Source organism: Saimiri boliviensis, chromosome 4 (assembly GCF_048565385.1).
Source record: "Saimiri boliviensis isolate mSaiBol1 chromosome 4, mSaiBol1.pri, whole genome shotgun sequence".
Classification (NCBI taxonomy): domain Eukaryota; kingdom Metazoa; phylum Chordata; class Mammalia; order Primates; family Cebidae; genus Saimiri; species Saimiri boliviensis.
Genome location: NC_133452.1, coordinates 52,213,520 through 52,236,098, shown reverse-complemented (window position 1 = coordinate 52,236,098; position 22,579 = coordinate 52,213,520). Strand labels below are relative to the sequence as shown.

The following is a 22,579-nucleotide window of genomic DNA, read 5'->3' as shown; positions in this document are numbered from 1 at the left end:
TTATCCTGAGGGCCCCCACTTTTTTACTTTAAAAGTCCTTCCAAATGTTTTTCTTATCTTCTTATATATCTCCAACAACAATGAAGACAGTCATTTTATTGCTTTGCCAAATATGCCCACCAGTCTGCAAAGCAGTATACTATTATTAAACACATTCTCTTTCATTGAAAAAGTAATTAAGTTTAGGCTTGGCTTGAAGGGTCTATTCCATTATTTTTATCCTTTGCAGATATGCAAATTTTGCCTTTAGTTCAATTTCTTCTCTCTTCCCTGCCTCTCTTGTGCAGTCACAATCTCATTTAACAAGTTAGTGATTTCCACATCTCTTTTCTTTCCTTACCTTCAGGATTTACTTTCCTTGTAAATAGCAGAATAACGATTTCTCTTTTCCTAAAATTATATTTCTGTCATGGCCCAGAAATGCCTGTTGCTTTTTAAATTATAATAGTTTGATGATATTCCCTGTTAAATTTTTCCTGCATCATTACTTTGAATATTTGTTTGCTTCTCTATTGTTATGAATATTATTTAGAATTTTAATTCTTTCCGTCAACAACCTGGTACCTAAATAGATTTGGTATAACCAAAAAAGATCGTGTATATTTTCTAGCAGGTTATAAGTAATCATTTCTTTCATTATACCTAGATGTGCAGAACACTATTGACAACATAACTGGGGAGATTGTGTGGGTCATTTCCTTACCACAGCCACGGCTTTGTGAAGGCTTAGAGGAAAGGCTCAACAATGGAGACAGACTCTATCCCTATTTCAGCAGTATTATTATGAGCAAGTTACCAAACCTGTTTTCTCATCTGTAAAATGGTGATAATAATAATTCCCACTTCGTAAGGCTGTTGTAAAGATTTAATGAGGTAACCTACAGAGCAGAGTGAGTGTAACTTAGAAAAGTACTAAAATAAAATTAGAATAGTAATTCTAATTAAAAGCCTTTCATGGTGGTATTTTATTCTTTATATTGAGTGTGAGCATTGTTTATTACCTATTGCAGCCTCATAGATGAACTAGGCAATGCAAAATGCTGAAAAGATTTTCTCAAGGGTCTGTGAGACTTCTAATAAAATCTAAAGTAAAGGTAAGCTCCCAGGCTTGCTAACACCCATTATGGCAGCCTCTGTGACTTTTATAATATGTCTTTATACATTAGAAGAAAAGGATTCCATGAGCAAACAGTTGAATTTTAAAATACAAGTAAACTGTAACATCTGTGCAAGCCTCTGGATTGCTTTACCTCTCTGCAGCATTTGGTCACTCCCATCTTTGAAAGCCTCTCTCCTCTGGGTTTCCATAACAACCCTCCCTAAGACTTTCCTCTTCCCTTTCTGGCTGCTCCTCCCCATGTCTACCATCTTTGTAAGCCCCTCATAAACTGGCTGCTCTCTGGGGTCCACATACTTGTCACTCTCTCCTTATTTCATATACTCTAATTTAATGACCTCATCTGCACCCAGGACTTCAACAATCTACACTTACAGGACAGACATTTCAACTGAGTATGAACCCATGTCATGACTGTGTCCTGGACTTCTCTACCTAGATATGCAACAGCCAACTCAAACCAAACTCATGCAAACTGTTCCTCTTCCTATGTTTCTCATCTCCAGCAATAGCATTGGTTTTTTACAAACTTTCTCCTTTTTCATCCACTTAGCTGCCAAGTCTGATAGCATTTACTTCTATGGTAACTCTGGACTCTCTTTTCTTCTCTCTAAAACTGTTACCATTCATTAATTCAGTTTTCATTACTTTTCATTCCTTACTTTGATCAGTGTGAACAGTAACCCTCCAATTTTACCACTTCCCACATTCTACCATTATGCATAATAAACTATATGCAGTTCTGGGAATACTTCATTCTCTATTATTCCCTGCCTTTTTACATGCTGCCCCTTCTCTCCTGAAATAGACAGGATGCCTTAGCTTCTTTTTCTCATACCTCTGCTTCTAAGTGGGTCTCAGCTTAGATGTAATCTCCTCCCCACGGCCTTTCTTGACTCACCATCTGCCATAGTGTGGACTTGGCATCCTTCCTCTGGACTCCCACAGAACATGGATTTCCTCTCAATAACAACATAGAATGCTTATTCTCCTGAATTCTGGCAGAAGATATCATACAAAATCATCTTCTCACCAAATTTTTTTTAAAAGCCTATTTGTAATTTTTTAAAATGCTGGAGAAACTACTAGAGAATCTACAGCTCATCAGTTCCTTTAGATTACCTAAATTTAATCTCTGAATCTGGATAGTATATACAATATTTGCAAGTATATAACCAAATCTTTATCTGTGGCTAACACTGGGGAGTGAGATAGAGATGAATTAGGAAACTTACTTTTTACACTGCTTAAATAATTTTATATTTTTTACAATAAACATGAATTACTTTTACAATAAAGATCTTTAAAATGTAGACACAGTTATAAAATAATACAGCAAGAACAGTTACTGAGATTAATTACTGGAAAAGTTACAAGGAAAACAGAAAAGAATCAGGAGTCATTTTTATGATTGGTGTAAAATAGCATAAAAATTACTTTTAAACTTTTAAAAAGTTCATGATTGTATTTAATTAATAAAGTCTATAAAATTAAATCAAAAACATTTGAGCCTCAGCAGTCAAAAAAATCTGAGCCTTATTTGTTGATTTGAATGATAAGAGCATGCTAATATCCCTGATGAACACAGATGCAAAAATTCTCCACAAAATACTGGTAAGCCAAATCCAAGAGCACACGAAAAAGAGACTATACTATGATCAAGTAAGATTTTTCCCAGGGATGTAGGGATAGTTCAACATATGTGTATATGTTGAATATACATGATCCCTTACATCAACAGAATGAAAGACAAAAACCATATGAACATATCAGCAGATGCAGAAAAAGCATTTGATAAAATTTAGCATCCTTTCTAATAATAAAAGCTCTTATAATAAAAGCTCTCATAATAAAGCTCTCCACAAACTAGGCATAGAAGGAACATATCTCAAAGTAATAAAGGCTATATATGAAAAATTCACAACCAACATTGTAATAAATGGGGAAAATTTGAAGACATCATCTCTAATAATGGCAACAAGATAAGAATGTCCCCTTTCACCACTCTTATTCAACATAGTACTGTAAGTCCCAGCCAGAGCAACCAGGCAGGGGAAAGAAAACAAAAGGGCATCTAACAAAAGACATTCACAGATTATATGATCTTATATCTAGAAAAATCTAAAGATTCCACCAAAAAACTCTGAGATTTGATAAATAAATCCAATAAAGTTTCAGGACAAAAAAATTATTGTACGAAAGTGCAGTGCATTTCTATATACCAACAATAATGTAGCTGAGAATTAAATCAAGAAGGCAATGCCACTTACAAGAGCCACAAAAAGAATGAAATACTAGGAATATATTAACCAAGGAAATGAAAATTCTCTACAAGGGAAACAACAAAACACTGATGAAAGGAATTACAGGAGGCACAAGCAAATGGAAGACTATTCCATGCTCAAGGATTGGAAGAATCAATATTGTTAAAATGACCATGCTACTCAAAGTAATCTACAGATTCAATGCAATCCCTATAAAAATATCAATGACATTCTTCACAGAAATAGAAAAAAAAATCCTAAACTTTATATAGAACCACAAAAGACTCAGTTAATGAATAGCCAAAGCTATCCTGAGCAAAAGGAACAAAACTGAAAGAATCACATTACGAGATTCAAATTATACTACAGACCTATAGTAACCAAAACAACATGGTACTGGCATGAAAACCAACATGTAGACCAACAATACATATATACAATTGAATACTATTCATCCACAAAAAAGAACAGAATACAGAACACAGAAATAAATTCACACACCTACAGTGAATTCATTTTTTACAAACATGGCAAGAACATATACTTGGGAAAAGACAATCTTTTCAATAAATACTGCTGGTAAAACTGGATATCCACATGCAGAAGAATAAAACTAGATCCCTATCTCTCTACATCATAAAAGTCAAATAAAAATGGATTAAAGATTTAAATCTAAGACTTCAAACCATAAAACTACTACAAGAAAACCCGGGGTAAAATCTCCAGGATATCAATTGGGGCAAAAATTTCTTGAGTAATATCCCACAAATACAGGCAATCAAAGCAAAAATAGACAAATGGGATCACATCAAATTTTAAAAGCTTCTGCACGGTGAAGGAAATAATTAACAAAGTGAGGGACAAGCCACAGAATGTAAGAAAATACTTGCAAACTACCCATCTGACAAGGGTTAACCACCAGAATACATAAGGAGCTCAAATAACTGAATAGGAAAGAAGCTAATAGTCTGATCAAAAAATGGGCAAAATATTTGAATAGATATTTCTAATAAAAAGAAATACAAATGGCAAACAGGCATGTCAAAAAATGCTCAACATCACTGATCATCAGATAAATGCAAACCAAAACTACATTGAGTTATTGTCTCAGTCAGGTTAAAATGGCTTACATTGAAAAGAGAGGCAATAACAAATGCCAGTAAGGATGTGGAGAAAGGGAACCCTCATACACTGTTGGTGGGAATGTAAATTAGTACAATCACTATGGAGAACAGTTTGGAGGTTCCTCAAAAAACTGAAAACAGAGCTACCATTTGATTCAACAATATCACTGCTGGGCATGTGCCCAAAAGAAAAGAAATCAGTACATCAAATAGATATCTGCGTGCCTATATTTATTGCAGGACTGTTTACAATAGCTAAGATTTGGAAGCAACGTAAGTGTCCATTTGCAGATAAATGGATAGACAGGGCACAGTGGCTCACGCCTGTAATCCCAGCATTTTGGGAGACTCAGGTGGGTGGATCACTTGAGGTCAGGAGTTCCAGACAAGCCTGGCCAACATGGTGAAACCTGGTCTCTACTAAAAAAAAAAATAAATAAAAAAAATAAAAAATAAAAATAAAAATAAAAATTAGCCAGGCATGGTGGCATTTGCCTGTAGTCCCAGCTACTCAGAATGCCAAGGCATTAGAATCATTTGAAACTGAAAGGAAGAGGTTAGAGTGAGCTGAAATCATGCCATTGCTCTCCAGCCTGAGCAACAGAGTGAGACTCTGTCTTAAAAATAAATAAATAAATAAAAAATAAATGGATAAAGAAAATGTGGTATATACATATAGCACAGTGGAGTACTATTCAGCCATAAAAAGAATGGGATCCTTTCATTTGCAAGAATATGGATGGAACTGGAGATCATTATGTTAAGTAAAATAAGCCAGGCATAGAAAGATAAACATCTCATGTTCTTACTTATTTGTGAAATAAAAATATCAAAATGATTGAACCCATGGAGACAGAGAGTAGAAGGATGGTTACCAGAAGCTGGAAAGGGTAGCAAGGGACTGGGTAGGGGAGGTGGGGATGGTTATTGGGTACAAAAAATAGAAAGAATGAATAAGGCTTAATATTTGATAGTATAGTAGGATAACTATAGTCAATAATAATTTAATCGTACATTTTAAAATAACTGAAAGTGAAAAGTTGGTTTGTAACCCAAAGAATAAATGCTTGAGGGAGCAGATACTCCATTCTCCATAATGTGATTATTCCACATTACATGCCTGTATCAAAACATATCATGTACCCGATAAATATATATATCTACTATGTACCCACAAAAGTTAAAAATGAAAAAATTTTTCAAAATACTACAAGGCTATAGTAATCAAACAGCATGGTAACTAGTATAAAAATAAACATAATTTAATGGAACAGAATACAGAATCTAGAAATAAAGTCACATATGTACAGCCAACTGATCTTCGGCAAAGTCAACAAGAACACACACTGGGGAGAAAAACACACCTTTCAATAAATAGTGCTGGAAAAATTGGATTGCTATTTGCAGAAGAATGAAACTGGACTCTTATCTCTCACCATATAAAAAAATTAACTCAAGATAGATGAAAGGCTTAAATGTAAGACCCGAAACAATGAAAATACTAGAAGTCCCAAGTGTTCTGCCATTGGCATTCTTAGAATCAGTTCTGTCCATGATGATAGTGAGTAGAAACAATGTGAGACTATGCACAAGGTTTACTCTAATGAGAGTTATGACACATGGTCAAGGCATGTGCAGACCTTTCCAATCTGTCGCTAAGCAGATAGTGTTAAAGAAGTTACATGATCGGACTTTTATGTTCATATAATGGACCCAAAGTCACCCAAAATATGTAGTAAGAAGCATATACAAGTAGATTTCTGTCCATGGGCTTCTTTGTTACATCTGCTATTAGTCAGGTACATCACTCAAGGTGAAGGTCTCATGTGAGGGTAATCTGGCTTCAACATCTGCCACCCACTGATCACCAGGGTTGATTCACCTGGCTACACAAGTGTCCCCTTCCTCCACTATTCCACATGTAGCCCTCCTCAAGTTGAAAAATGGGTTGAAGAGGATGACCTTCCCTGATAGAAGAGGACCATTCTTTAATCAAGGGTGTGCTAGTAGCTCTCTAAGCTCTCAAGGTAAAGGTTTCACCTGCACTGTCAGTTTTATAGTCAATCACAGCAAATAGCAAGAAGCTTAATTTCTGAGAGTTTCTAAGTTGTGGTCCATCTTGCCAGCTTTGTTTGTAAGCAAGGACATCTGCATTTGAATAAGCAAAGGGCCTTTGTTTATTTTTAATACTTTTAATAACAAGAAGTTTTAGATCAACTGAAAGAGAAATAATTTAAATTAATTTTTCTGCAGCCAATTAGACATACATACAGTAAATGTGACTTTAGAAATGAATTGACTACTGTGGTTTAAGTCTATTTACATTCAACTAAAAGGCTTAGTCTGTCCATCATAGCAGAATGCTTCCAGAAGATTATTATCTTAATCACCAAAATACTAAAGTCATAGAATCAGACTAGATCTTAGCAAGACCTGATCCACTACAATAATTACAGCAAAATTACTCATCAGTTTGAAGCAAAGGATTAGAAATATACCTATCAACATGGATAGATCTTAAAAACATAGTGCTTAATGAAAAAAGAAAAAACACATTCATGCATAAAAAGCAATACACATTTTTCAGGAAAACATGCAAATTAAAAGATATGCACTAAAGACATTAGAATGGTTGCCTGACGGGGAGGGAGGACGTTGAAGAGGTGAGGAATACTGGGATCAAATGGCTAAACAAACAAACAAAACAGGAGCCATGCATAGACCAATGATAATAATGTACCATAAACAAAGAGTCTATAATTAACATTGTACTTGAGGTCCACACTGATGTGTGGGGAGAGAGGAGAAGGAGAACAGACCTTGCAAAAATAGAGTTTAACATGTTAATTCTCCTCCTTACTATCTTAGATTATAAATCCAGGGGCCATAGCAGTATCCTTTATTTTTTCAGTTTTTCAATTAAAATTGAAAATTTTTTATTTTTTCAATTAATAATATAAATAATTTTCCAAGAGGAATGCCACAAAAACCTAATTATGATGACAAAGGCGCCAGTATATTATTCTTTCTGCCTAACCTAAAATGCATTCTGTGTACATCCCATTTTAACCTTGTTCAGTTCACAGTAGAGAGAAAACTAGAATATTCTGAAGAATCAAACTTACCTTCAAAGCCTTCATTTATGACTCCATTATTTGCTTCATCTCTGCACTGATAAATACTATTTAAGAAAAAATTTCTGAATAACTGAAGTTGGTCTTGAATTCTATGAAAAGTAGGCCTTTGGTCAGGTTCTTGGGCCCAGCACTGGATCATTAAATTCCACCTAAATATGGAGAAAGATAGAAAAGTAAATAGTGATTGGATATAATTATTGATAACCCAGGTAGGGTCATTTTAGAAAGGAAAGAATTTGATTCATTGCCAGTTTTCCACAATTAATGTAAACAAATCATAACAAAGGCTTTGGTTTCTTATTTAAGAGTCGCTTGTAATGTTACTATGTTTATTAAATAACACATTTCTTTTGAAAAGCTGACATTATTTCAACAGCTATTATTCCAAATAAATAGATGGATAAGTAGATGGTTGAAAAATGTCTACTTAACACATAAAGAAAGTAATAACTAAAAAAATTGTTGAAGAGGCTGAGATTTAGAAGATTTACTCCATTCCACACAGATATTTAGTGACAGAACCAGAGGCAGAAATCAGATTTTATGCCAGTGCTTTTATTGCTCATGATACAGTCAGGTTAAGTAAGAGGTTGAGTTTCCCAGACATTCATAGCTGGTTAATTAAACATTATCTTTTCCTTAATGGTTGTCCAAGAAATATCTGTGCAACACTCTTAAGTAGTATTCATTAATTTACTCAGCAAAGATTTTGGACACTTACTTTATGCCAGCAGTACATCAGGAGCTAGGGACATGGTCATGTGACTTTCGTCCTCACAGATGGTATGTATAGTAATTATAAGAGAAAGGCAAAATTCATCACACCTCAACTCATATGAGCAGAAAAATTGTGACTCTTTTGTGTTGTTTATAATTAACTAGGTCTTTTTCAGAGTCCCTACTTAGCAGAAGAAAAGTAACTTCATTTAGTACAATGTTGTTTATAACTTAGTCCCATTATTTTAAGCAATCTGTTTAAGTAATATTCCATCTTTTCTGGATAGTAACCCAAGCTTTCTTATTTTCAGGCCATCCCCACTCCCTCTGCCTTCCTTTCTAAGGTAGTGTCAGGATATAGGTTGGGTATGAGGCTTATGTGACTTCTAGAGGCACAGTGAAGAATCCTTTGAACCCCACTGTGCTCTCCTGATCTTTGCTAGTTTCAGTGGCTAATCCAGAATTGAACAAGGAGTGTTTGATCTGATCCAGCCTAGGCAGCAGCCCCTATTGATAGTCTATGAATTCTTTACCTATTCTTTTGATGTTTCCCCACTAAAGTGGTCCACCCTGGTCTCTCTCTAGCTGTGGGATTCTCAGACACTCTCAAGTCCTGCACATGCTCTCAAGGCCCAGGGAATCCGTTCCCATTTCTGCTGTATGCCCACAGGGTGCTTCTTGGCAGAATCTCTAGCTCACAATACAGGAAACAAAGGAAGTTTGGAAGGATCAGCTAGACCTGTCTGTACAAGTGCTGGGTCTCTCACACAAAAGTGAAAGCCCTCCAGTCAATGATCTCCTTGTAATTCTTCCAAACTAGGGGTGAGTGAGCAGTTGGCCTTGGTGGTACCCATATCTTCTAATTGGAACCTGCAGAGGAGGTTTCTGAACCCAGATATCCAGTATCTCACCCTCCCACCTCTGTCAAGTTCTTTCTTTCTACACTTCTTCAGGGCTTGGAAGAAATGAGGACACTATCCACTGCATTTTTTTATTTGACTACCTTATATAAAATTGTATGTTTTTATACATACAATTAAACCTAGTACTTAAAACGTTAACAAGGAGCCAAAGGACTTTAGAGAGCATCTTTAGCATATAGATGCTCTCTATATTCCAAACCTGGTTTTCAAGTGTACTGACTTCTTATAAACAGGTACTTGCTCTCTTTTTTGACTTGCTGGAGCTATATGGCAGATCAGAATCAGGGAGAGACAATTGATAAAGAAACAGATTGGGAGGTACTTAAAACATTAGTACTACTATATGAATAAATATACAATTACAAAGTATAAGTTTTTGCAAAGTAATAATAAAAACAAACATGAATTCTAATAAACATGAACCAGTTTTGGAAAGTTGCTTACAGAAGGCCCCTCTGAAGAGGTGACATTTAAGCCAAAGAACTTCGTTGGAAAATAAGATGCTAGTCATGGGAATAGGGTGTGGATGGGAGTCAGGGAACACACTACAAGTGGGGAAAGCATGTGTAAAGTCCTAAATTTGGAAAGAGCTTGGTACATTTTAGAACCTGAAAGGAAGCCAGTGTCGCTAAAGTGCAGTCACTGAGGGGAAAGGATGAGATGAGATCAAAGGAGGAAAGCGAGATCATGCAGGTCTTACAGGGTAGGAAAGGAGTTGGATTTTACAACACTACAAGGAGAAGCTTTTCAAGATTTTTTAAGCAGACATTTTTTGAAGGATTACTCTAGCAGATATGTGGACAATAAGTCATAAAGAGGCAGGTTGGAAGCTATTAAAGAAGACTAGGTGAGAGATAATGATAGTGTGGACTAAGGTAATGCCTATGGAGCTAGAACAAGATTATAACCACTAGATAACAGTAGCCCAGAAATTACTATAGGTATTGTATTTAAAATAGCCAGTATCCATTTTGGGAATTATAATGCAATCTCCATTCCATTCCAATGTAGCATGCAAACTCCACTTCCATTTATTTCACTTCTTGACAAGCACCTCAGGTCACAGTTGATACTCTGTATCAGAATAAATGATATCAGGGAAAACTAATACTGGACTGTTTCAATGTTTTTGTTTTAAACTGATGACTTCACATGTATTACAAAGAATTTACATACTGTGTATACAATACCAAACTTGGCTCTATTTTTTTAAAATGAAAATCATATCTGAGAAATAACCAAAAGACAACCTAATCTTTTACATATTTCTCTATAACCTTTTATAGAAATAGGAATGATGCAAAGATGTATCATTTAGAAATAGGAATGATACAAAGATGTCAATGAAGGATCATTAGACTTTGAAATGAGATATTATTACCAATGTCAGATCACTGAATTTAAAAAACAGAGTTTTAATGATTTTTTTTTTTTTTTTTTTTTTTTTTGAGATGGAGTTTCGCTCTTGGTACCCAGGCTGGAGTGCAATGGCACGATCTCGGCTCACCGCAACCTCCGCCTCCTGGGTTCAGGCAATTCTCCTGCCTCAGCCTCCTGAGTAGCTGGGATTACAGGCACGTGCCACCATGCCCAGCTAATTTTTTGCATTTTTAGTAGAGACAGGGTTTCACCATGTTGACCAGGATGGTCTCGATCTCTCGACCTCGTGATCCACCCGCCTCGGCCTCCCAAAGTGCTGGGATTACAGGCTTGAGCCACCGCGCCCGGCCTGAGTTTTAATGATTAATCTAAGGGTTGTCCTCAGAGTTGAGAGGAAAAAATGAAGTATTATAATTCTCCATAGGAAGCATTTTATTTTTGAAAATAAAGCTGTGATTCAAAAATATTGCCAAGGCACATAGACAGAATCTCTCAAGGTTGATCATATTTCAGTTAAGAGGCTTTTACAGTTGTCCTTCCTTATCAGTTTTGCTTTCTATGGTTTCAGTCAGTTGAGGTCAACCACCCAAAAAATATTAAATGAAAAATTCCAGAAATAAACAATTCATAAGTTTTAAATTGTATTCCATTCTGAATAGTGTAATGAAACATGAACCTGAAACATGAAACTATCCCTTTGTCCAGCATATCTATGCTGTATATGCCACCTACTCATTAGTTGACTAGGTTGTCAGATCAAGAAAACATAGTATATATAAGGTTGGGTACTGATATGATTTGGCTCTGTGTCCCCATCGAACCTCATGTCAAACTGTATCACCAGTGTTGAAGGGAGGGCCTCTTGGGAGGTGACTGAATCATGGGGGCAGATGTCCACTGCTGCTTTGGTGATAGAGTTCTTATGAGATCCGGTGGTTTGGAAGTGTGTAGCATCTACTTCTTTCTTCCTCCTGCTCCCTCTCTTCCTCCTGTTCTGGCCATGTGAAAGACTGTGCCTTCTTCCCCCTCTGCCATGATTGTAAGTTTCCTGAGGCCTCCCAAGCCATGCTTCCTGTAGAGCCTGTGAAACCACAAGCCAATTAAACCTCTTTTCTTTATAGATTACCCAGTTCTCTTTATAAATTACCCAGTTTCTTTATAAGTTACCAGTTCCTGAAAGCAGTGTGAGAATAAACTAATACAGGTATTATTCTTGGTTTCAGGCATCCAATGGGGGCCTTGGAATATATCCCTCACAAAAAATCGCCATTGACATACTTATTTGTAACCTGCTTTATTCTGCAAAAAAAAAAAAAAAAAATCAAGATCCTTAATGGAGATTATTTAGGAGAGAAAAAAAAGGAAGAAGGAAGAGGAGGTCAGGGAGAAGGAAGGCGGGGGGAGAAAGAAACCATCCTTATAGCTGCCATCTAGCCACTTGCATATCACCCACTTATTCTGTCTCCAAAAGTTCAGCCTCTTGTTTAAATTGTGAAATCCACTTAAGCAGAAATTCCTAATTTTTTCATTTATGCAGGCTCTAATTGACGTTGAATCCAATCATTACTCTCTACTTAATTTTCTGATAACAAACACATTTGACCTGTTAATATATAAAACATTTCTGTTCCATGATCCAGGGATAAATAAGGACTAAAAAAAGAGGGGCTATATAAAAATAGTCATCTAAAAGTAAAGAATAAAATTCATGTTCTCAAACAGCAATAAATTGGCAGTGGAATGAAATGAAGAGCTTTTAATAATCCTAAAAAGGTTATTCCTTTTGTCTTTTAAGTAAATTAACAATGAAAACTATCTTGGCATAGAGGATCTTCCCTTCCAAATACTCCCTTGTCACCATTCTATATCATGCAGTATATGCTTTCACCAAGTTATAGTTACAAATATTCAAACATATTACTCTAAACAAATTTGCAGTTCCTTCAAGTTTGTTAAAATTTACCTGGGCTGTTTGTTATGACTCCAGAAAAATACTCGTTATACTTGAAGTATCTCATTTGACTAAGTAGAGGTTCCAATTCCTCCACTCACCATGCAAATCCCTTAACAACTCTTTTCCTCAACTTTTTTTTTCAAAATAGCGCAGGACTCATTGGCTATATCCAGTGTTAGCCTCTATGAATATTGAAGACTTTGAATTCACAAGGCAATTGAATTTTAGTACATGAAAACGCCATAGTGTTTTTCAGTATTAAAGGAAAAAGTTTCTACAGATATTTATACAAAGTACATAAAATACAGACATTAAGATTTTCCTTACTCATTATACCTAACCTGGAGACACCCAATTAGTCTCTAGGTGTACATATTTTTTAAGATGTAAAAATAAGATGGTGAAACTCTGTGTTCTCCCGTGGTTGCTTCTTACAACCAAGGGACTCTCCAGTAATTCCAGTTGCCTCTGTAATATATCTGTTATAAAACCCCAAAAAGCTCTCACTTGAAGTAGATTGCCCTTTGATCCTATTTCTTCTCAGGAGTGGTGTAGTTGTTGTGCAAACTAAAAACTGAAGAGAATCTTGATGGCTGGGCTTTCTACCGTACATCCCAGGCTATGGAGAGAAGGGCAGGAATGCTCTGAACCTAGCATTCCATTAATAGCTGAGTACAGCATAGCTATCTGTGGGCTCACCTGACCTGGAGTGCATCCAGGTGCTGAGTATTTAAGCAGTGAATGGAAGATGTAGCAAGGCTCAGTGCAGACTTTCAAACCCCTAAGCTGGGCCTGTGATCTCAGAAAACTGCTTCAAATAAATACCAGTTCCCTCTGTAGTCTAAGGAGAGTAGTTAATCTTTATCATGACAACTTAAGGCCATGACCAGATTGAATGGCATTGCTGAGATCTCCATTTCCTAGCCCAGCTTGTTTTCCTGGTTGGCAATGGATCTTTAACCCTTCCCAGGGCTTGTCAGAGTCCTGCAGCATTTAGAGGGCTCACTGTATGGCTTATTTGTATTAATGATGTTCAGATGGACTTCAAAACCACCAATGGAAATTTTTCATTTCAAATAAACTATATTTTTAATAAAACAAGGGCAACCCAATCAATAAATTATTTAAGATAAAACTATAGAATATTTTATTTTTCCACTCATAATCAGGAATACTTTTCTAGCACTTCTTCCTCCTTCTAGTTGCATTTTTGATACCTTTAGATTGAGCAAAGTTCAACATGTCTACATTTTGCTGCTCCACAATACAGCAATTTGCTATTAATCACCCTGCCCCAAACAAAATCATCAAATGTATCAGTCAAAATTAATAGTTTAGTGATCAGTTTCTAAGGAGCCTATCCAAAAATATTGCATGATTGTGATGAGGCACGTTAACCCTTGGGGAGAGAGTAGAATAAGCCAGATAACATTCTAACAGCATTAGGAAAATTTTGTGCAACTGAAATTCTGGCAAAAATTCTGAGTGTTTGACATGTAAGAGATGCAAAACAGTGACTAGTTTGTAATTATTTAGTTAAAATTTATTTTGTATTTAGGTATTCTGGTCTTTTTTCTTAAGCCCTACATGAAAGATATTCAAATTTTGTATAATTAATTATCCTTAATTTATATAATTTTCCCCAAAATAATTATGAATCATTTTTTAGGCACTATTTCCAAATTTGGTCAGATGTGTGTGCATCTGATCTTCCTATAAATATCCCGGAGACTATTAAGCTAAATGAGAACAAGCAGTGATTCTAATCGTCTTCTAGCTGGAAGATTTAAATCACACAAAAACATTCACCAGTACAACATCCAACTAAGGTGCCCAGCTCTTAATCATCTTTTGGCTCAAGTCTGAATAATCCTCTAAATAACACAGCATAGTCAAGGCAGTACAACCATGGTGTGCATCCGCATACTGCTAATTCCTTTTGCACTTGTCTGTACCACACAGTTTAGCACTTTATTACATGTTGGCTTGGCATCCAACTGCTCCGTGTGGGTGTCTTTTCATTCAAAATACATTCTAAGATGCTGAAGAGCTGGGTCCCTGGTTTAAACACCTCTGTAATCCATAAAATCCTTGGCATGCTGTAGTGCACGTACAGAGTTCATACTTCTTTGCTCTTTTAGAAACTTCTTGGATAAGACAATTCTTGGAAAAAGTTGTCAAGACTCAATATTTCTGCTGAGATTTTCCACAAGGAGGCAGATTAATACTCAGAATAAAAATTTTTCCTTATAATTTGATTCAAAGTCACTCACTCTTCTGAGAAATCACTATTAGAATTCAATAATGGCCAGGATTCACTGAAGTTACAATACTTAGTCATTTTTTTAAGCTCATAAACAGATCATAACCTGTATAACTTTTAGTAATACTATTTCCTACCAGTCAATATCAGCTATATCAACAAAGGCAATCCAACTTTTAAACAATATGTTCCTATTTAGTAGAATCTTTTAATATGTAGATTAAGATACTATTCAAATCAGATCTCCCAAAATAAAAGGTGTATGTGTGTGTATACTCTCTCTCTGTCTCTCTCACACACACAGAGTGCTTTTATTTATTAGAATTCACTTAACCAGAAGTATAAATATATTATACTCTCCAAAATTTTGTTTCTCAGTGAAATATCATGTGTATATACAAATAAAAAGAAAACATAATCTATTCATAAACTGACACAATGAATTTATATTTATGTGGAGTATAGAAATATATAAGTTCCAATTTTTATTTTAACAATTTAACAAGCTATACCAAGAGACCAAAGATTGTATGTGCACATGTTTTTGTTTTAGAGGTGCTTATGGTAACATAATTAACTTACAGATCATCAGGACAATTTCTTGGTGGCTCCAGTCTCCCTCCTGTTTGCACATAGTTTAAAACATCAAGATTGGAATGAGCTGGATAAGGCTGATGACCAAGAGTTAAAATCTCCCAAATCAGAATTCCAAAAGACCTAAGAATATTAGAGGGTTTGCTTTAATTATACTTATTACAAACACCAGGTTTACAGTAGTTTCTCCAACAACATTTTTTCCTGGGGCTAGCAGGATCTACTTTGTTGGGGTATTATTGGCCTCATAAAAGGCAAATGGGAGATATAAAAGCAGGCTGACCTTAAGAAAAAGTAGAACAAGACACTGCATTTGAGAAAATACTTCAAAGGTGATAGGGTGATAGGAAGGCTTGGAGGAGGCACATGTGTGCACACACACAGAGACACAGACTCATATGCATGCTCACATATATGCACATCCACACACACATACACACATGCACACACAGAAACAGACACACAGGCACATGCATGCACACACAGAAACACATGCACACACACATGCATGCACACATATATACATACACGTATACACACACTCATAGACACACTCTCCCTGTCTGAAACCCCACTTTAGGTCTCCATTATCTTAGACTTTCAGAACATCAACATGCAGACACACATAAGGGTGAGCACAAAAGCATTTCAGCATTTTCCTCCTAAGTTTGCACGTGATACAGTGCCAGTAAACATTGAGAGGGAAGGCATAACTAAAAATTGGCAGCACTGAGACATTTTGTTTCATCCCTAATTTTGCCTAGGGCCAGCCCAACTTAAAAGTCATTGAATAAACCTTTACATTTTGAGCTGTTCCATTCAAAAGTTGGGAGTCAACAAACAAAAATAAGAAGTGTTATTCAAATAATGAAGAGATGTCCAAATCTCCCCAGTGTCCTGATCTTTTTGAAATCCATGATTTAAAATTTACAATAAATTAATGACCAAACAGTCCCAAATAGTAGTCATTTGGGCACACACTTGGACATTAATTCCTAAGTACTAATTCCTATTAGTCATATACTTTTTCAACTTTGGCATGTAATAAAATATTTAAATTAAATATATCTATTTCATAACAAAACTAATTCAGGGAGAAGCATGAACTACTGAGGCCCAGGAATAGTCCTACCATGACCACCAACTCTCACTTTAGCTTGAGGCAAATCACTTAATCTCTCTGATCATCTGTTTTCTCACATTAAAAAAGCAAGATTAGATGCCCTTTTAAAATCCCTTCTAAGATCTGATGATTCTGTCAGCATTACTCTGTGTCTCATTAAACTTACCATACATCAGAGTGAGTAGTGAAGATTCCATCCATCAAACTTTCTGGAGCCATCCACCGAACAGGGAGCAGGCCTTCCCCTCTCTTTCTGTAGTAATCATTTTTATAGATGTCCCTGGCAAGTCCAAAGTCCCCAATCTTCACTGTCCGTGGACTGGTATAGTCTTTCACAGAAACAAGGCAATTTCGAGCTGCCAGATCCCTATGGCAGAAGTTATATTTAATAAAATAATAACAATAACATTCCAAAAATCAAACAGACAACCCTAGTAGGTCTGTAAAGAAGAGAGGCTTTTTTTTTCTTTAAGTTTTGGGATACATGTGCTGAGCATGATATTTGCTACATAGGTATACATGTGCCATGGTAGTTTGCTGCACCTATCAACCCGTCATCTAGATTTAAAGCCCCACATGTATTAGATATTGGTCCTAAGTTCTCCCTCTCCTTGCCCTCCACCCATGACAGGCCCTGGTGTGTGATATCCTCTCCCTGAGTCCATGTGTTCTCATTGTTCAACTCCCATTTATGAGTGAAAACATGGGGTGTTTGGTTTTCTGTTCCTGTGTTAGTTTGCTGAAGATAATGGTTTCTAGCTTCATCCATGTTCCTGCAAAGGATATGAACTCTTTTGTTATTTATGGCTACATAGTATTCCATAGTGTATATGTGCCACATTATCTTTATCCAGTCTATCACTGATGGGCATTTGGGTTGGTTACAAGTCTTTACTATTGCAAATAGTGCTGCAATAAACACATATGCATGTGTCTTTATAGTAGAATGATTTATAAAAGAGATGTTTTATTAAAATTATTGCTATTTTGAAGGAATTAAAATGTTTAATTATCATGTGTGCTTTCCCACACTACAAGTAACTACTGTGCCAATATCCATAATAACCCTGTATCCAGAAGGGGATTGTACCTGTGAATGAAGTGCATCTGCTCCAAGTAGACACAGCCTTTTGAAATATCTACACACAGGTCTATGAGGTCAACCAAGGTGAGCAAAGGACCATAAAACTGTAAGAAATGAAGAAAAAATTACAGGTGGTTTTCTAGTTTGCATGAAATATATACATGTATGTGTGAATATAAGTAAATACATGTATATGCTTATACATGTATGTATCTGATACTTTAAAGGGATTTTTAGTTATAGTTATAAGAATTCAAACATAGAGGAAAACAAGCTTGTGTTTTCTATGCAAATATATATAAGTAAATGATGGCTATGTTTAGGAAGTAGAGGCAATATGGAATTTTCATTAGAGAGACCTCCAGGTGTCAGGTCAGACAGATCAAGATGTGAAACCTAGTTCTGCTACTTACTAGTTGTGTGAACTTGCTAAAGTTACTTAACTCACTAAGCAAATTTCTCATATGTAAAATGGGCAATAATACTGACCTTGCAAGACTCAAGTAAGTTACATAATATGGTTGGTAGAACCCAAGCACTTAACAGTTACTGCTCTCATAAGTAGTAATAATGATCACTTATTTAGTGCTAGTTCGTTTAATTACTGACCCAATGGCACTCTGTTTTGCCAGTCATGACAATGGGCTTGTTTCTCATACAAGCCCCATATAAATTGTTAGCAATATCCTATTTCAAGGTTCCAAATTACTCCTCTCATCTAAGAGAGCCAGTACAAATATACACTTGAGCCTGTACTGGTTGCAATGATTTCTAGGTGAAAAAAAAGCCAGTCGAAGTTTTTATTAGTACCATATGAGAAAATTCAAAGTTCCTGCCCTGAAGCTGTATTCCTACACTGTCTGTCTCTTACCATTGCCCTGCAATTACCCTGGTTCAAGCCTTTGTCATCCCTAATCTGATAGATTCAAAAATTTCCCATGTATGCCTCCTTTGCTTTCATTAGCTTGCTTTGTTGTGACCCACTTCCTGTGGAGTCTGTTATAAATTCCTGAACATAGCCTCCACAGCACCCTCAGGCTGCACCCGCCTCTCTCCAAGTCCACAAATTTCTGATTGTTTCTCCTTTCTCAATCTGTGCTTCAGTTACGCTGGCCCACTTGCAGTTCCTTATACCTACTCTGCATTTCTCAGCCTGTCTTCTTTATTCCTGCTATCATTTTCTTCTCCTGGAATGCCCTCCTGTTTCCTGATTTCTATCCGCAGCCTTAGCTGAGTATCTCAAATGATTCCCAACCTCCAAGTTCCTCAATTTCTTAAAAACAAATGTTCTTAAGTGCTGTTCTCCCTACCTCCCCTGAGAAGTTTATCTCTTGCCCCCAAACTGGGAAGAATCCTGATGTTCTGGGCTCACTATTGCTGTGATCCTGCTCAACCACACCTACAGCTAATAACTAGGCTCTGACCTTATTCCCAAATCAATGCCTCTCCAACATTATTCAGGTCCACTGTCTCATTGCCTGTATCTGAGTGTCTGCTGGATGTCTTGAATGGTTCACTGGTTCCTGTGTAAATGGAACCCTCCTCTGCTCTTGGCAAAAGCTACTCTATCTGTGAAGACTTTCTCTCGGCCTGGGGTCTTACTCCCAAATTTCATTCTGGTGGCTAGTGCCCTGTTCCCTGCTGACAGATTTTCATAATGCTGCCTGCCTGCATGCCTGCTTGGATCTCTGACTATTCCTTCCTTCTGATATCCCATGTGTCAACCTGTTGGGATACCTCATCACTCCATGTTGGGTTTCCTTGACTGTAGATGTTACCCTGGACTTACCATCTGTTATCTCTTGTTAAACACTTCAGACATATTAAACTTTGATTTCAGTCTATCCCTAGTCAAAGCCTTTCATAACTCAGTGGGAAAGTATAGTTCAGCTACTCTTCTACTTCCTGCTTTGGTTGTGTCTTAATCAAAAGACCTCTTCCATGAAGCCCCTCAGCTTTCCTCAGTTGAAAATCATGTCTCCTTCCTCTGGGCTTCTGCAGTATATTCTCCACTGCACTCTAATGAGTCCACCTATTTCCTACTTTAAGTGGATTATTTATGTGTGACTTAACATCTCTACCATGCAGCAAGTCCCTTACAAGAGCCACATCCTTCACTGCTGTGTAGTAAACACCCAACAAAAATTTGGTGAACTGAATTTTATCTGGAAGGCAGCATATTTACTGAATACTTGTATTTGACAGTTTTTTGTTTGTTTGTTTTGATTTTTTCTATCTTAATACAATCCTTTTAACAAAAGTTAAGGCCAGGTGTGCTAGCTTATACCTGTAATCTCAGCAGTTTGGGGAGCCAAAGCAGGCAGATCACTTAAGGCCAGGAGTTTGAGACCAGCCTGGCCAACACGGTGAAACCTCACTTCTACTAAATATATATATATAAATATACACACACACACACACACACACACACACACACACAAAATTGTCTGGGCATGGTAGCATATGTCTGTAGTCCCAGCTTCTCAGGAAGCTGAGGCAGGAGAATTGTTTGAACCTGGGAGGCAGAGGTTGCAGTTAGCCGAGATCATGCCACTGTACTTCAACTTCGGCAAGTTGAAGTACAAGCAAGACTCTGTCTCAAAAAAAAAAAAAGAAAAAAGTGACAAGGAGACTTAGGAAGTTTTTGATTAAATATTCCGTTTGTTGATGAAACTGAATCCTCAAAGCAAAGGACTAGACTAAGCTTTCTGGGCCTAGTTGCAGTCAATTCTTAGGCATTCAACCCAACTAAACAGTCCTTGAATGCAGGGAGAGAGAAAAGGGCTTCTGCTGGTTCTTCTGGTATGGTGCCTCTGAGCATCCCACGTAGAGAGATGCTGGCCTCACATGAACTCAGCTTGAGGGTGAGCATTTGTGGTGGCTCCCGTAGGCCTCAGGCCCTCATTCTGCCTCAGCACCTAATGACATCTCTATGGTTGCAGCGATGGAGACGAAGCCCTGGAAGCTGTCTTTGGCAGCCACCAGGAAAACCTGCAGAACAACTGGAGTGCATTTGAGAAGCAATCTTTATAAACATCAGGATCCTGGATGAATCAAAATGATTTGGAAAAAATAGATCCATGTGTTTTTCAGTCCATCCTTTTTTATCCTCTCTTCTCTTTTCTTACCCCCAGCCCCACCACAAAATAAGAAAATCCACAGATTAAATTTATTGTTCAGATGAGAGATTGAATGTGTGCATGTTTAGTTCCACTCTTTCCCCAAACCCTACTAACATAGCAGTGCAGGGAAAGTTTTTATAATTTCACAAGGGCAAATCAAATGTCAGGAGAACTGACATGGCAGACAAAGCATTCTAGAAGAGGGAAAGCAAACGGAATGGTAATTTAGCAGAGCCAAGAGAGATGAAAGCTGACTGCCTACAGAAAATAGAGGCAAGAATTGAGCTGTTTTTCACTATGGAACTCCATAAAGTCTTGAGAATGGGAGGCAGCAGGCATCCCTGAACACAGGGATGAGAAGAAGGACTGAAAGCAAGAGGAATGTTTAGGTTATTTAAGACCTAACTAAATCATAGATTCCTCTACCACAGATGAAGTCTTTTGTCTACAGGAAACAAACAGACAACAGAAATCTGAACCAAAATAACTCCAAGTTCAGAGATACTACCAGTCACACTGAGGCACTGTACTGAAATGGGGAGAATTAAAATTAAGTGAGAGTCCACATACTGAGCCTTGAGACCTCCAGCCCACTCTAAACGCCCTGAGTGGATGTAGCAGGCATTTACTGCCCAGAGAAGAAATGAGCAATTTCCCCCCAGGTTAAACTGGCGTATGTCAGGGAAGAGATCCAGTTACTGACACTGGAGGACCCCCAGGGGAAGAGCAGGGTTCCACCTAACACCACAAGGAAGCTTCTCTGGACATGTAGCTTGCTTGGACCATCATTTTGTAAGGCTCAGGATTAAATATGAAACCAGCCAAGAATACTGAACATTTGAGAAAGATTTTCACATCTAATCAGATTCCAAAACAAAGATGAACAAGGAAGCCAAGACAATTCAGGAAGCAAATTAACACTTTTTGAAAAAGATAATTAATATCCTAAAGAAAGATGAGTACAATTTTGCATCTGTGAACAAAACCAGAATACTATTTTAAAATGCAGTCAAAATACAAACAAGTCTGTGAAGAATTAAAATATATTAACAAAAATTTTTAATTCTACAAAAAGATCAGGGGACAAAGTTGAGGAAATCTATCAAAATCGAAAGCAAAATGACAAAAGCTAGAAAATAGGAGAGAGCAGGTAATAGAATAAGATGAAACAAAGCAGTCCATTATAATAGGATTTCTAGAACAGAGAAATAGAGGGAATAAGGAATTTTATTCATTATCAAAGAAACAATGCAAAAAAAAAAATCCTGGAACTGAAGGGAATGATTAGCAAAGTAACTGTTACTTTTCTTATAAGTACTCTTATAAGTGAACAGTACCACAGATAAAACTTTCCTCAGATTTTTGAAGGGGAGGAGGCAAAAAACAGACTACTGATAATAAGTTCAGGAATCAAAATGGCATAAAAATTCTTATTGGCAATTGTAGAAGCTAGGAATCAAAGATGTAATGGCTTTATCTGTTAGATGAAGAGTTTTCCAGCCAGGCGCAGTGGCTCACGCCTGTAATCCCAACACTTTGGGAGGATGAGATGGGTGGATCATGAGGTCAAGAGTTTAAGACCAGCCTGGCCAAGATGGTGAAACCCCATCTCTACCAAAATACAAAAATTAGCCAGATACTTGTAGTCCCAGCTACTTGGGAGATTGAGGCAGGAGGATTGCTCGAACCTGGGAGGCAAAGGTTGCAGTGAGCCGAGATTGCACCACTGCACTCCAGCCTAAGCAACAGAGCAATACTCTATCTAAAAAAAAAAAAA

At 36.9% G+C, this 22,579-nt stretch overlaps 1 protein-coding gene across 7 annotated transcripts in view; it reads right to left on the bottom strand.

Moving 5' to 3' along the window:
• ROS1 (ROS proto-oncogene 1, receptor tyrosine kinase) overlaps positions 1-22,579 on the bottom strand; it is a 128,755-nt gene that overhangs the window by 3,098 nt on the left and 103,078 nt on the right. For 5 of the 7 annotated variants that reach the window (XM_010349304.3, XM_039467903.2, XM_010349303.3 and 2 more), the window contains 4 exons: positions 17,687-17,784; positions 16,763-16,963; positions 15,462-15,596; positions 7,631-7,791 (listed from right to left, as the gene is read on the bottom strand). In XM_010349304.3, the coding sequence (XP_010347606.2) occupies positions 7,631-7,791; positions 15,462-15,596; positions 16,763-16,963; positions 17,687-17,784 (595 nt within the window). Of the gene's footprint in view, positions 1-1,141; positions 2,116-7,630; positions 7,792-11,483; positions 11,744-15,461; positions 15,597-16,762; positions 16,964-17,686; positions 17,785-22,579 lie in introns of those variants that run through there. The other 2 variants (XM_039467904.2, XR_012517199.1) reach the window with 2 other exon arrangements.